General features: G+C 38.2%; 1 protein-coding gene across 8 annotated transcripts in view; it reads right to left on the minus strand.

Annotated features, from left to right (window-relative positions):
* Nucleotides 1–14284, minus strand: part of POLQ (DNA polymerase theta) — a 321333-nt gene that overhangs the window by 85854 nt on the left and 221195 nt on the right. For all 8 annotated transcript variants that reach the window (XR_004539268.1, XR_004539267.1, XR_004539270.1 and 5 more), the window contains 3 exons: nt 9390–9583; nt 3729–3866; nt 597–771 (listed from right to left, as the gene is read on the minus strand). Coding sequence is in view for 4 of the 8 variants with exons in the window: in XM_033942580.1 (XP_033798471.1) it covers nt 597–771; nt 3729–3866; nt 9390–9583 (507 nt within the window). In the remaining 4 variants the exon portion in view is untranslated. The remainder of the gene's footprint in view (nt 1–596; nt 772–3728; nt 3867–9389; nt 9584–14284) is intronic.

The raw sequence follows: 14284 nt of genomic DNA on the forward strand, positions 1-14284 counted from the left end.
ATATGGAGCAATCAGGAGACTACTGTATATTGAAAAATAAAACAAATTTTTTTTTAAACTCTTCTTTCCTACATAAATTATTGAACGCCCCTAGGTATCAAATTTGAACCTTTGAATAACTGCACTATTGCATTCATTATCATTTGTAGTGCTTTCAATAACTATTTGGGAATTTCTAAATACAAAATGCTACTGTAATCAAGACCATTTAGCAACATTGCTTGCAACAATAATCAGAGCTCTTGTGGAACCAACAAACTTCACAATTTGTGCACTAACCACAATTTGCAAAATCAGCTACTAACAATTAATGTGATCTTTACATGGCAACTGTATAAAAAACTGCAACATCATTTTATTCCTAAATTCTACAGTCACTTGTAGTTAACTTCAAGCTATAAAAAACACACACTTATCTCTAGTATAAAATAACACTTTATTGGACAACGTATTAAAAGCAAATCATATTAGGAAGGTTTCACTCTAATGTTGAAGTCATTCCCTTTCTCTTTCCTTTCAGGCTGTATTATAACATTTTCCAAATAACCCAAAAGAAAATTGTGAACATAAAATATCATTCTTCATTATTCTATTACCTGTAGCTGTATGAGTTTGAGATATAGGATAAATTCTATCCATTCCCAATGATGGATTTGGGCATTTCTCCCTTTGCAGTGGAAATACCACTTTGGTCATGGCATTTGTGATTCGCCTCCATTCTAGAATTAACCCAGGTAATGGGTGCAGGGCCTTTAACTTCTCTAGAATATCCTGCAGAAATAAAATGGCTTATATCATCTCTTGTAGGTTTACTTCCTGCACTAATATAATACTTTCAATATTTGATAACTTGATATTTCCAAGCAATGTCACAATCTATTCATATATTATTAACAGTCTTTAAAGAAACAATAAATTAAACCTTCAAAAGCAAAGAAACCATCAGAACATAAAATGAGAAAAATTATCTGAAAAAAGGGGAGAGATCACACAGGAGTTACAAAGATGCTATTTTTACAATCATCTGTCTCCTATAGCTTTTTTTTTCTCTATCTCTTTTTTGATTTTATGAATGCATTGAAATGTTAAAAAAAAGAAGTATTCAAAGATTTTATAGGAAAATAAAGAAGAAACATACAAAAAGTTAAGATGACACAAAGGAAAATAAGTTTAATAATATATACAGTATTTTGATGTCATTTTGATATATGTACACCATTTTCAATGGCAAATTAAGGGGCCTTTTTACCAAAGGTTACAGAATCGGGTTTAGTTTGGGCGGGTGTAGCCCCAATTCTGTATAGGACGCCCATCCTGGGAAACATTTAAGGTAAACACAAAAGGAAATGGGAAAGTAGATGTAGGTTAAAGAACAGATATAGATTAATCTCTAAAATACAATATTTCAGTTAAAAGCATCTTTAAAAAGAAAGCATTTTAAGTTACTTTTAAAAATTTTTAAGTTTTTTTCCATTTTTAAGAAAAGCGGAAGAGCATTCCAGATTGTAGGGGCTGTAACAGAAAAAGTGGAGGTGCGGCGTGTGCCAATAATTTTTAGAGAAGGAATATTAAGATTAAATTGAGATATAGATCTTAAAGATCTCGGTGGGTCATATGGAATCAATAATCTATCTATGAAAGCTGGGGTATTAGTCTGCATAGTTTTGAATGTCAGAAGGGCGATTTTATATGTTACCCTATGTGAGACCGGCAACCAGTGGGCATTTTGAAGCAGAGGGGTAACATGATCATATTTTTTTGCTCCCAAGATTATCTTAATGGCCGTGTTTTGAATAAGCTGCAGACGTTTTAAGTCCTTATGGTAGATTCCTTTTAAAAGTGAGTTACAGTAGTCTAATTTTGATATAACGAGTGAATGGATCAGAACGTTGAGGGAACTAATATCAAGAAGAGGGGCCAATGATCGAATCATTCTTAATTTATAGAAACAGTTTTTAACTAATGCGTTTATTTGTGGTCGAAATGTTAACTTATTATCTATAAGGACACCTAAAATTTTTGTAGTTGTAACTGGTGAAAGTGGAATGTTTTCAATGATGATTGGAGAAATTAATTGTGCTCCCTCTTTTCCAGGGAATAGGAGAGTATTAGTTTATGAAATACTTAATGATAGCTTATTTATGTTTAACCAGTCATGAACTGTACTTAATTTATGATTAATTGCCTGAATCTCAGATTGATTAGTTGGATCAATGGGGTGCAATATTTGGAGATCATCGGCGTAAGCATACACCGTAAACCCTATTGATTGACAGAGAGTCAGAAGAGGGGCCAAGTAGATATTAAATAATAGAGGTGATAAAATAGAAGCTTGTGAGATACCAAAATTGGAATGATATGGTTTTGATTTTGAAGTATTAAAATGAACTGTAGAGGCTCTATCAGAAAAATAAGAACGAAACCATTCAAGGGCTTGATCGGCTACACCTATGGAAGAAAGACGTTGTAATAATAGATGATGATAGATGGTGTCGAAAGCTGCAGCAAGGTCCAAGGAGATTAAAAGAACGGATTTATGATGGTCAAGATAGTAATTTATGGATGTAGTGAGACCAAGTAATGAGTACTCTGTAGAGTGGTTTATACGGAAACCTGTTTGATTGGGATGGAGTACGTGCGTTTTATCAACATAATCAGCCAATTGTTGAGATACAATTTTTTCAGTTAATGGTCTGTGTGAGATTTTTGGATCTCTCAATTTCTGTAAAGAAAAGCACATGATTCAGTGCTCCTACACAAGTGCAATGTACTGTTCTAGAACTATCAAAACTTTCTTTATATTTCTTCAGCCATGGCATCTTAGGATGGCATCACCCAATATGCTAGGGAATAATAGCTTGCTTATTCTCTGAGCAAACTGATTCTGTCAAACACAAGACAAGGAATAGGGATTTTACTAAAAACTGAAAACCAGAAAAAAATGTCTTAGTATCCTGAGTATACAACAATATATACAGTGTATGAGGTTATTTTGTTGTTGTTTTTTACAAAGCAGTTTTATTATATGGTATGAGTTGTACAAGGGAGTGGGCTTGATTTATAGCATACAACAGAAAGGCATACATATATATTCCTATAGGAGGTAATTTTATAACAATATGCGCATGTGACATATTTAAAAAGATATCTATTTTATAAAGGCACAATAAACTGTCCACACAATAGAAAAAATAAATTCTAAAAACTTTTATGAGCAAGGAAGGATTCCAACAGCAGCTATTAAAGAGCAAAAAGCTTTAAGCCAGATAAGAGATTTCTCATGTTATTTATAGATATCTGAAAATCCATAATCCAAGTGAGATGTAATTCAACAAAGTCAAAAAAGAAAAACCAAACAGCAACTGCAGACGATGTACAAGATGCAGGCAAAATTTATTGTACCAAAGTTAAAATGCAGTAATATAAAACCTTTTTACCAACCAAGGGACCCGACACGGTCCGTGTTTCGGACAACACACCTTCGTCAGGGGTCCATGGTAAATAAGGTATAAAGTATACCGCAAAAAAAAAAAAAAAAAATGAAGGTAACAACAAATGCCTGTGTGTTTGATGCGCCAAGAGTTGCTGCCAAAAGTGAAGCATCTCAAAAATGTCAACAAAGTCAATCAGATCCAGTCTAACCCAATATGATCATATTTGAAACCAATGCTCTGCTTCAGGGGATAAAACTTCAAAGTAGCTGTTACTTCAACATGCTACTACTGTACCTTTGTAGTACTAAATTGTTTGCTCATTCGGACAGTCTTCACATTCACTGCTGTTCTTCTAGTGTAGCCCAATGTTTTCTTGGTCCTGTGACCTTTCATGTCTCCATTTGGTGGCAATTTCAGTTCAAGAAACAGAACCTGAAAGACACAGAAACAAAGAATATGACACCAGGCAGTGATCACACTGCCCATCCACACCTACTGTTCAGTTCTACAATTGCTTCTGCTCACTCAAAAATCCACTTATCCCATATTTTCCTGAATTCAAATACTGGCCTTGTCTCTGCCACTTCCAGTTACAAGCTGTTGCATGCATCAACCATTCTTAAAGAAATATTTACTACCGTTTTGAAGGAATTCACTCAAGGTGGTGTAAAGCAAGAATAAGTTAAACATAAGCAATAGACAATAACAGCAGTGGGATAAACATAGAGGATCTCTAATTAGAAAATGAATGGTATAAATTAAAGAATTAAGGCCGCTACTGGGCAGACTTGAATGGTCTGTGTCCCATTTGTGGTGATTTGGTGTAAGATTTGGGGAGGGCATCAATGAGAACTCCAGTAACTTGGAACATGAGGACATTACTGGACAGATTTTACGGTAGGTATCCTAAAAATAATGTAACCTTAAACAAGACCTTGAAGAAAAGGGTCACAAATCTTTATTAACTTTGCAGTCTTGGGAAAGCCATTTATCTTTGAAATGGATCTACTTTATGGGAGCTTTCCAGGTATTTATGACCTGGATTAGCCACTGTCAGGGGCAGGATGCTGGGTTTAATAGACCTTGCTTTGACCCACTATGGCATCCTAAGTTCCAAGGACAACATCTGTACATCTTAAGAAAAAGTTTCCCTTCCAGTCAGTTGATTAGTATGGATATCACTTGGGTATGGAGGAATATAATAATTTATTATGCAAAGTGTTAGTTAAGAACATAAGAATAGCCTTACTGGATCAGACCAATGGTGCATTTAACCCAGTAGCCTGTCTTCACTGTCGCCAATCCAGGTCACTAGTACCTGGCAAAAATCTAAATAGTAGCAACATTCTATGCTGCTGATCCAGGGCAAGCAGTGGCTTCTATCACATCTGACTCAATAATATACTTTGGACCTTTCCTCCAGGAAATTGTCCAAATCTTTCTTAAAACCAGCTACACTATCCACTCTTACCACCTCTGGCAGTGCATTACAGAGCTTAACTATTCTTTCAGTGAAACAATATTTCCCCCTATTGGTTTTAAAAGTATTTCCTTGTAACTTCATAGTGTCCCCTAGTCTTTGTAATTTTTGACAGAGTAAAAATTCAGTCCACTGGTACCCATTCTGCACCACTCAGGATTTTGTAGATGTCAATCATATCTCCCCTCAGCCTTCTCTTTTCCAAACTGAAGAGCCCTAACCTTTTTAGTCTTTCCTCATACGAGAGAAGTTCCATCCCCTGTACCATCTTGGTTGCTCTTCTTTGAATCTTTTCTAGTTCCGCTATATCTTTTTTGAGATAAGGTGACCAGAATTGAATGCAATACTCAAGGTAAGGTTGCACTATGGAGCGATACAGAGGCATTATAACATTCTTAGCTGCAGTTTCCATTTATCCTCATGACTATAGGCTTATATTAAACTCAGCTAAGATGACTGCTTGTTGGCTCACGACCCATAATCCTATTCCATCAATCATCCCTATTTTGTTTGATTTACCAGTTCTATCTGTTGTATCAGTGTTTCTCCACACAAGATACGCGGGCCGCCTGTTGGGGGTACGCAGCCTGGCCGACACCAGGTATCCTTCACTGCCTCTCGCCGGGGATTCATGCCTACTCCCCACTAAAGCTGCTGCTACTGGGGATCCCTCTCTGCCTGCCTGTCTGCACACCTGTTGCACCCCCCCCACCCCTACCTTTCCACTTTGCCGGAGCTAACACACTCCACCCCCACTCCCCAGCAGCAAATCCACGCAGGTACAAGCCACCCTGCATGCAGCTGGCCCACAAGCCTCCCCCCCCTGATGTCAATTCTGATCTCAGAGAGATTGTTCCGGGCCAGCCAATCACTTGAGGGGGGGCACAAACTCAATACAGAAGGAAAGGAAGGGGAATGAACATGGGAGCACTAACTTGGGACATAGGAGGGAGGGAATAGAAAGGGAGAATTGATGGGCATGAGTGTGTGAGTGAGAGATGGTGAACATTGGGAAAGGAAGAAAGGAAATTGGGCACAGAGAGAGGAGTGAGGTAGAGATGCATGGGGAACAGAAGCATGAGAGAAAGAAATGTTGGATATGGTGATGGAGAGGGCAAATTGAAGGGGATGCAAGGGGGAGGAATGTTGGACATAGTGATGGAGGGAGAAATGTGGCATTGTCTTGGAGAGGGGTGATAGAAGGAGAAATGAGCATGGGGCTGGTGGGCAGTGGTAAAAAATGCTACACATGATCCGGAGGATGGGAGAGGGAGAAATGTTAGATGTGGCAGTAGAGGAGGAGGGTGGGAGAGATGCCTGGATCTCTCAAGACAGATGGACAATGAGAGACCGAGAGAGAGAGATTGGTTGGGGAAGGGAATGGGGTCTGGAGGAGAGGAAGCTTGCAGGAGGCAGAAAGAAAGAAATATTGGAAATGCAACCAGAGACTCATGAAATCACCAGACAACAAAGGTAGGAAAAATAATTTTATTTTCAATTTAGTGATTAAAATGTGTCAGTTTTGTGAATTTATATCTTCTGTCTATATTTTGTTCTAAATTTGTCTATTTTTCTATAGTTGTTACTGATTGCATATTTTAAAGTCATCTGCCTTGACCTCTTTGGAAAAAAACCAAATATAAATGATAATTAACATTTTCTCTGCGTACAATGTGCTTTCTGGATTTTTTTTATTTTGTAGTTACCATTATGTATTAACTAGTGTTTAAGCCTGTTAGATTAACGGGTGCTAGAATAGATGTGTAGACTTAATAGATCACAAAATTTAATGAAACTTACCGTGTGAGCTGTGTCCTTTTTTTTTTTTCTCTCTCTCTCTCTCTCTCTCCTTGGCCACTGTCTGTCTATCTGGGGTTTTTTTCTTTGTCTCTCTCTCCTTGGCCGCTGTCTTTTTTTCCTTTGTCTCTTTCTTCTTGGCTGCTGTCTGTCTTTTTTTTCTTTGTCTCTCTCTCCTTGGCCGCTGTCTTTTTTTTTCTTTGTCTCTCTCTCTCCTTGGCCACTAGTTGTCTGTCTTTTCCTTTGTCACTCTCTGGCCCCTTGCCTGTCTGTCTTTCTTGCTTTCTCTCTCTCCCTGCCCGCTGTCTTTCTATGTAATGTAATGTAATTTATTTCTATGTGCGTCTGTCTTTCGTTCTCATGCGCTTCCTGCCCGTCTTTCTGTCTCTCTCCGTGGCCCTCTGCCTTTCTGCCTGTCTCTCTCTGTGGTGCCATGTCTGCCTGCCTTTCTTTCTGTCTCTCTCCGTCGCCCCCTTCTGTCTCCCCCCAAGAGCAAACCAAGATTGCTGCCTGCCCCCAGCACACCCCTCCCCCAAAACATAGCAAATTTGCTCCCTGGCCCCTTTCCCTCTCCCCTCCCCTGTGTAACAGCAGCATTTCCCTCCCATCCTTCCCTGTGTAGCAGCACCCATTGCCTGCTCCCCCTGTCCTGCAGTAGCCCTTCTCCCTTCCTTTTACCTCCCCCTGTCCAGCAGCACCCATTCCGTTCTCCCTGTCCTGCAGTAGCCCTTTTCCCTTCCTTTTACCTCCCCCCTGTCCAGCAGCACCCCTTCCCTGTTCCCCCTGTCCTGTAGTAGGCCAGCCATCAGTAGTGTTTCTCATCCCCCCTCCTCCCGGGTCTCACAAAGCAATTGGCAGCATAGCATTCACAACTCGCTGCTCCTGCTTGCTTCGATCCTTCGTCGCTGCCAGTTCCCACCTACTTTCTTTTTGCGTGAAGGCAGGAGCAGGACCCGGCATTGAGGAAGGCCCGAAGCAAGCAGGAGCAGCGAGTTGAAGCCTCCCTTCCTGCCCTAGGCTGGAAGCGACATCAGCAATGGCAATGCTCCTCTTACCGCCGCTAATCAAACCGCCACAGGCTCCAACACTGCGCACGCACTGCAAATGGAATACGGTACGGAAGCACAAATCACGGCGGCAGGGATCACGCCGTTTCAACTGCGCATGCGCGGATAAGGGTTTTATTATATTAGATAAGATTATATTATGCGTACATGAAAAATGGATGGAAGAAATTGCATTATAATTAATACTATTATTATGGGGGTTGGGTCATGTACGGAGCTTAGACAGGTCTGGGGCAGAGCTTGGGCAAGGGTACTTGGTTGGTATTTGTTAGGCTTAGGGATACTTGGCTTGAAGAAGTTGAGAAACACTGTTACATCATTTAAATATTTAGGAGTTACTATAGATTTGCATTTAACTTTCACTCAACATACTTCATCAGTATTAAAATCAGGCTTGTTCTTATGTCAGATTACAGCAGTAAGAAGTCTACCTTTTAAAACCTTATATACATTAATTCTTGCTATTGTGACAACTGGAATTGATTACTGCAATGTTTTTGCAGGAATCACCCAAGGAAACTTTAAACATCTGCAGTTGTTACAGAATACAGCTGCACGGTTACTTGGCCATGTCAGGAGATATGGTCATGTTTCCCCACTGTTCGAGTACCCACATGATTCTAAAAGCTACCAACAGCTAAAGTTTAAAATTTTAGCATTAACCAATAAAGCATTATATGCTGGCCTTCCTAGTTACTTAGCCTCTCATGTCATACCTTATGTGCCAATACGCTTTCTATGAGCTATTAACGATCATATGTTGGTCTTTCCTGGGTCACTGAGGGTGAATTGGGAAAGTACAAGAAAAACAGCTTTCTTCTTCTTAGCTCCCTTTCTTCGACTCTCCATTCTGAACCTGATTTAATGCATTTTAAGACAGCCACGAAAACAATTTTTTTTTTTTTTTAATCTTGCCTTTGGAAGACTGTGGGTACCACAATCAGAAGTCATAAGAACATAAGAATAGCCTTACTGGATCAAACCAATGGTCCATCAAGCCCAGTAACCCATTCTCATGGTGGCCAATCCAGGTCACTAGTACCTGGCCAAAACCCAAGGAGTAGCAATATTCCATGCTACCGATACAGTGGCTTCCCCCATGTCTTTCTCAATAACAGACTATAGACTTTTCCTCCAGAAAATTGTTCAAACATTTCTTAAAACCAGATACACTATCCGCTCTTACCACATCCTCTAGCAACACGTTCCAGAGCTTAACTATTCTCTGAGTTAAAAAAAAATTTCCTCCTATTGGTTTTAAAAGTATTTCCCTGCAATTTCATCGAGTGTCCCCAAATCTTTGTAATTTTTGATGGAGTGAAAAATTGATCCACTTGTACCCGTTGTACTTCTGGTGAAATCTGTCTAATATCTCAGACTACTATGATTTCTATTTTGTATGATGTATGATTCTTAAGAGTGCATGTCTCTTTTTTTAAAATTTTATTGGAGTTCCTCTCCTTTATATGATATATCTGTATTTATGCATAGACTTATATTGTAAATTAGGGAGTATATAAAATCTCATAACCTAACCAAATGCAAAGGACAATGCTAGATGTTATCTATCAATAAGTCTATGACATACCTAGAAAACAGACTTTTCCCTACCTCAGCAATGTCATCAGGACTGGTCAGAGAGAAGCTGTGACCAGCCAACCGATAAGCCTGTGCTTCTATTTCATTCAGCTTTGCTTGCATGATATGTTTCTGGGTTTCACAGTCTTCTGTACTAAAACCTATACCATTCAGTTCCAGCAAAGCCAGGCAGTATTGTGTAGGCATCTCTACTTTACAGAAAACATCTGCAATATAGGTAAAAACAAAATGTCATCAAAAAGGCTTAAGCAGAAAGCTATTGTTCAATCAGTTATAAGTAGGATAGGCAAATACAAGCAGAGTACCACTGGCAGAAACTATCTTCAGCTGCTACTAACTTAGCATCCTATTGGGAACTTGTTAGTTATTATAAATCGGCCTTTAATTCTACCAAGAATAGAAAAAGAAATAACAGAGACAACCTAAACAAACAGTACACCAAAGGTGCACAAAAGTCCTTTATTCAGAATCTTCAACTGGCTCGAAGCGATAAAATAACCTGCAATTCCAAGAGAATTGGATTATTTTTGGTTGCTGATCAAATAGCCTGCACCAGGAGTCTAGGAGCTAAAAATACATCAATTGTGAAATTACAACTCTCAATCTAAAATTAATTTGTAGTTTAAAAATTATTGAGAGTACATAAATTGTAAAATTACAACTCTTGATCTAAATCAAACAGTAACTTGAACTCTAAAATATATTACAAACTTAATGCTATATAGAAGAATCACATCTAAAAAAAATCTTTCAAACATTCAAACTGTGTAAAATATTAACTACTTAAAACCATGTAAAATTTTAAATAAAACAGAACAAACAGGGAGGATTTAAATGCAATGAATTTTCAAGACACACACAAAAAAAGCATCAAGCACTTAACATCTTTGAATAGGAGGGGTAGCCTATCCAAAGGGTAGATATAATATATGTAAATGTACTGAAACAAACACTAAAATTTTTGATTGTTAAAAAAATCTATAATTTTATAAAAACTGGGTTAATAAGATTATCTTATATAACAATATACATCAGGAAAAATTTGAATTTTTAGCTGGAGGTGTCAATTTTTACTTATGAAATCTGGAGTTACTTTGATAGGAGGAATTTTTTTTTTTTTTTTAGATATTCATGTAAATGCATAGTAAAGTATCGGTCAGTGAAACATGTCTTTTTTTTAATCTTCTCAACAAACAGCTTTTTTTTTTATCCCTGAAACGCCTCGAGGGAGAACAAAGTTCGAGCTCTTAAGAATAGATTGGTGATCTCTCGGCTCAGGCATTAGATGATTTGTTCTTTGTTTTCTAGAGTGATCTAGAAAGTTCTTCAAGCTAAACCACTTAAACCCCCTCTTTTACTAAGGCACGCTAGCCGATTTAGCGAGCATTAACTGCTAACATGCCCATTATATTCTATGGAAGCATTAGCATTTAGGTCCTGATTCTGCCGTTTAGGTGCCTAAGTTAGGCATCCTTTGTAGGATCGTGCTCAGCACTGTTTAGGCGTCTAACGTTTTAGGCATCCTTTAGAGAATCAGGTTTTAGGTGAGATTTAGACATCCAAACAATGTCCTTAATGTTATAATTGTATCATTATGTTATTAGAATGTGCTGGGGAGCTGCTTGGGATTTGAACTTATGACCTCTGGAAGAGGAGCACTGGGCTTTTACTTATTGAGCTATTGCACCTATATGATTGGGAGGACCGGGGTTAGGATTGATGTCCCCAGCAGAGAGTAAGAGAAAGAGTAGGAGAATATGAGTGAATGTGGGAAAGGCATGGGAGTTATGCCATGGTCGAGATGCATATAGGTAAACTAGGGATATCTGAATGAGAGGGAGAAAGTGTAGTAGCTGTAGGGCTGAGAAGAGGGTGGGGGAGAAGGGAGAGGTGGTGAAGTTGAAAAGTGAGTGGTTTGGTGGAGCTTCTAGGCAGGTGTCTCTGACTGCCCTTGATATGATAGCTTAGAGATCTGCTAAGCTATCATATCACAGGGCAATCAGAGACACCTGCAAATAAGTAAAATCCCTGTGCTCCTCTTCCTGAGGTCATAAGTTCAAATCCTAATCAGCTCCCCAGCACATATTTTAATTCTACCTTGTAGGTGCACCTTGATGATCTCACAATGAAGTCACCATTGTGCAGCTGCATTTGCAATGAAGTAGAAGTCATGCTAATGTCTATATCTGGGGGGGGGGGAGTTCTGTTCTTAAGCATTTGCAAATGAAGTTATGCATGCAATCTATATATTTGCGTCATGTGCTTTCTTTGCTTTCAAGAATGAGCTTATTAGAGCACTGTTATTCAGAAAAAATGGTAGCTTTTTAGCAAGAAAACTAAAGCTATGTTTTCCATGTGCTGTGCTTCAGTTAATGGATCTTTTCCTCTAATTAGCAAATAGCATTGCTGTTTGACCAGAAAAATAGAAGGTTTTGCATGCAATATCTTTGCATTGATGTGCCCCGTTTATGTGTTACCTTATTAAATGTATTTTGAACTTAATAAAGCAAAAATAAAAACCCAGAGAGCTATTTAGCAGATCGCATTAAGAACATCCAAACTGTGCCTAAGTTCTGGAAGAACATCCAAAGAGTGTCTAAGTTCCATCCATAGAACTCGGATCTATTTGAAGCCCAAACTAAGCTCAAAAGTAGACCTGGCTGTCATTCGTCTACAATACAGGCATGATATGGACGCCCTATGTCACTCAGTGTTATGTAAATGAATCAAAGGATGCCCAAATTGAGTCATTACCCAAACCACGCCCATTGAGTTAGGCGTGAGTTTTAAAAATGAGCGTCCATATAACTGTGGCTGCCTCTGCAAAGTGGTGTCTACAAAGTGGTGTCTACATCCTTTGGACGCCTAAGTACCAATTATCGCTTGTTAAGACCCTTAATTGGCTCATTAACTACTTAGATTGGACGCCTAACGCATGCCTAACTTTAGGCATGACTTAGGTGCCCTTTATAGAATCAGGGCCTTAGTGCATGCTAATATTTAACGTGTGCTAAACCAGCTAGCGTGCCTTAGTAAATGGACCCCAAAGTAATCTTGGATCCTATACTGTGAACTTGAGAATGATTAGTCAATTATTTCTTTAAATATTTTGTATTCCTTTTTTTTGAGAAATTATGAGACTGTATCAATCTTTTCTGTACAAGATGTAAATGCTTGATAAATAATAGAAATTTGATAATTTTTTTAAAAAAGATGATCTTATATAATGATGTTTATTGTCAAATTTAATAAGAATTAAGGCCCCACCATAACTTAAAAAAATAAAAAAGATGGTATAAAAGAAGATAGAAATGAACAACATATCTGAAGATTACCTTTTTATTAATCAAATCAGTAGCATCAATGGTTTTTCTAATAGCCTAAATATAGCAAAATCTAACTGAACTGTATACATAAAAAAGTAAATATGTTCCTGATTAAGTGAAATGCATAAATAAATTAAACTTAATTCCTCAAATAGAAATAAAACTATGAGATAATGAAAAACACATGCCATGAATGTGATTACATTACAAAGGTAGAAAGCTAATCCAATAAAATATGAGAAAATAAAATTCTCAACATTCTCAATATTGTGAACAGATTCAACTATGTGTAGGACCAAACTGTAATGCATCCTTAAATGAATTCAATACATGATCTGTAGAAGTGTTAAAAATGCAATAAAAACACCATGCCATAATCATAAAACAAATGCTATGTGGCTTTGCAGCTTAAACAGCAGATCTAAAGTGACCCATACTTTCGTATCAAGATGTATAATCTCATGTGCATAAATTTGAATGAAGAAGAAAAATATGTGTCATTCATGCTTCAAAGATAATACAGACAATAAAAACCAAAATGCATAACATACTCGATTTAAGTAATATGACACGCCGTATCAATTCTGGAATTTCATGCAGTCCTAGAACGGACAAATTTGTTTAAAATTTAAACCTATTTAGCCATAGCATAACCAGCAAATAAAACTAAAACAAGGGCAGAAGCTGTGTGGTGAGCTTCATACTTGTTTGGTTAGAGCTGCTGGCAGAGGCGCTGCAGGGGCAGCACAGTTACGTGCATACAGAAGACATGCACATACCAATCAGAAAGTTAATCTTCCTTGGCCTTAGTGCAAAAGACCCTTACAGGATCAGTCATGCCCGCTGTCAGCGCTGTTTCTTGAAGGGAGCTTGGTGTTGGACAGCCTGTTCTCAGCTTATTCAATGTCTCACTGAACCCCAAGTATCACAAGACCCCACTTAGAACTAGAAATACAAAGTTGTTTGAACTGCAAAATGATGCAGTGGATGTGGAACAATGTCAACAGGGTAGACTTAACAAGGCAACTTTGACCCTTGCTAAAGGGTCTGTGAAGAAGTGGTAGATATAAGAGAGCTGGCCCTGACTTTGGTGTATGTGGGTAAGGTTGCTTCTTTGGAAGGTGAGCTAGTATTTTGCTCTAATAAGGTCTGAGAAAGTAACATTGGGGAAGGAATGGATGTCACCAGTTACTTGGAACAGTCCTTAATATGACAGGATAAAACTGTTGAGAGCTCGGCTTCCTCCAGTCTCAGGGAGATCTAACAGGGAAGCCAGAAGGGAGATATAGGAATATAAGAGGGGAGAATAGGTGTAATTAATGATAAAACTATTGTCCATCAAAATTGGAAGCAATGGAGAATTTTAACTGATGGTTGAATCTCCGGTTCTTAGATTTTCCCAGTTCTCAATTTTGGTCACTGAGGAATAAGGTGAAGAAATAGTTTAGTGAAATAGATATTTTAAAATTCTTGATTCCCTTCACATTTTATGTTAGGTCTGAAGGATTTGGAGTATGAAGGGAGGGAAAGAACCTGATAATCTGGATTTGTCTTGAATACCTGAAGGGTCAGAGCCAACTG

This window comes from Geotrypetes seraphini, chromosome 4 (assembly GCF_902459505.1).
Source record: "Geotrypetes seraphini chromosome 4, aGeoSer1.1, whole genome shotgun sequence".
Taxonomy (NCBI): Eukaryota; Metazoa; Chordata; class Amphibia; order Gymnophiona; family Dermophiidae; genus Geotrypetes; species Geotrypetes seraphini.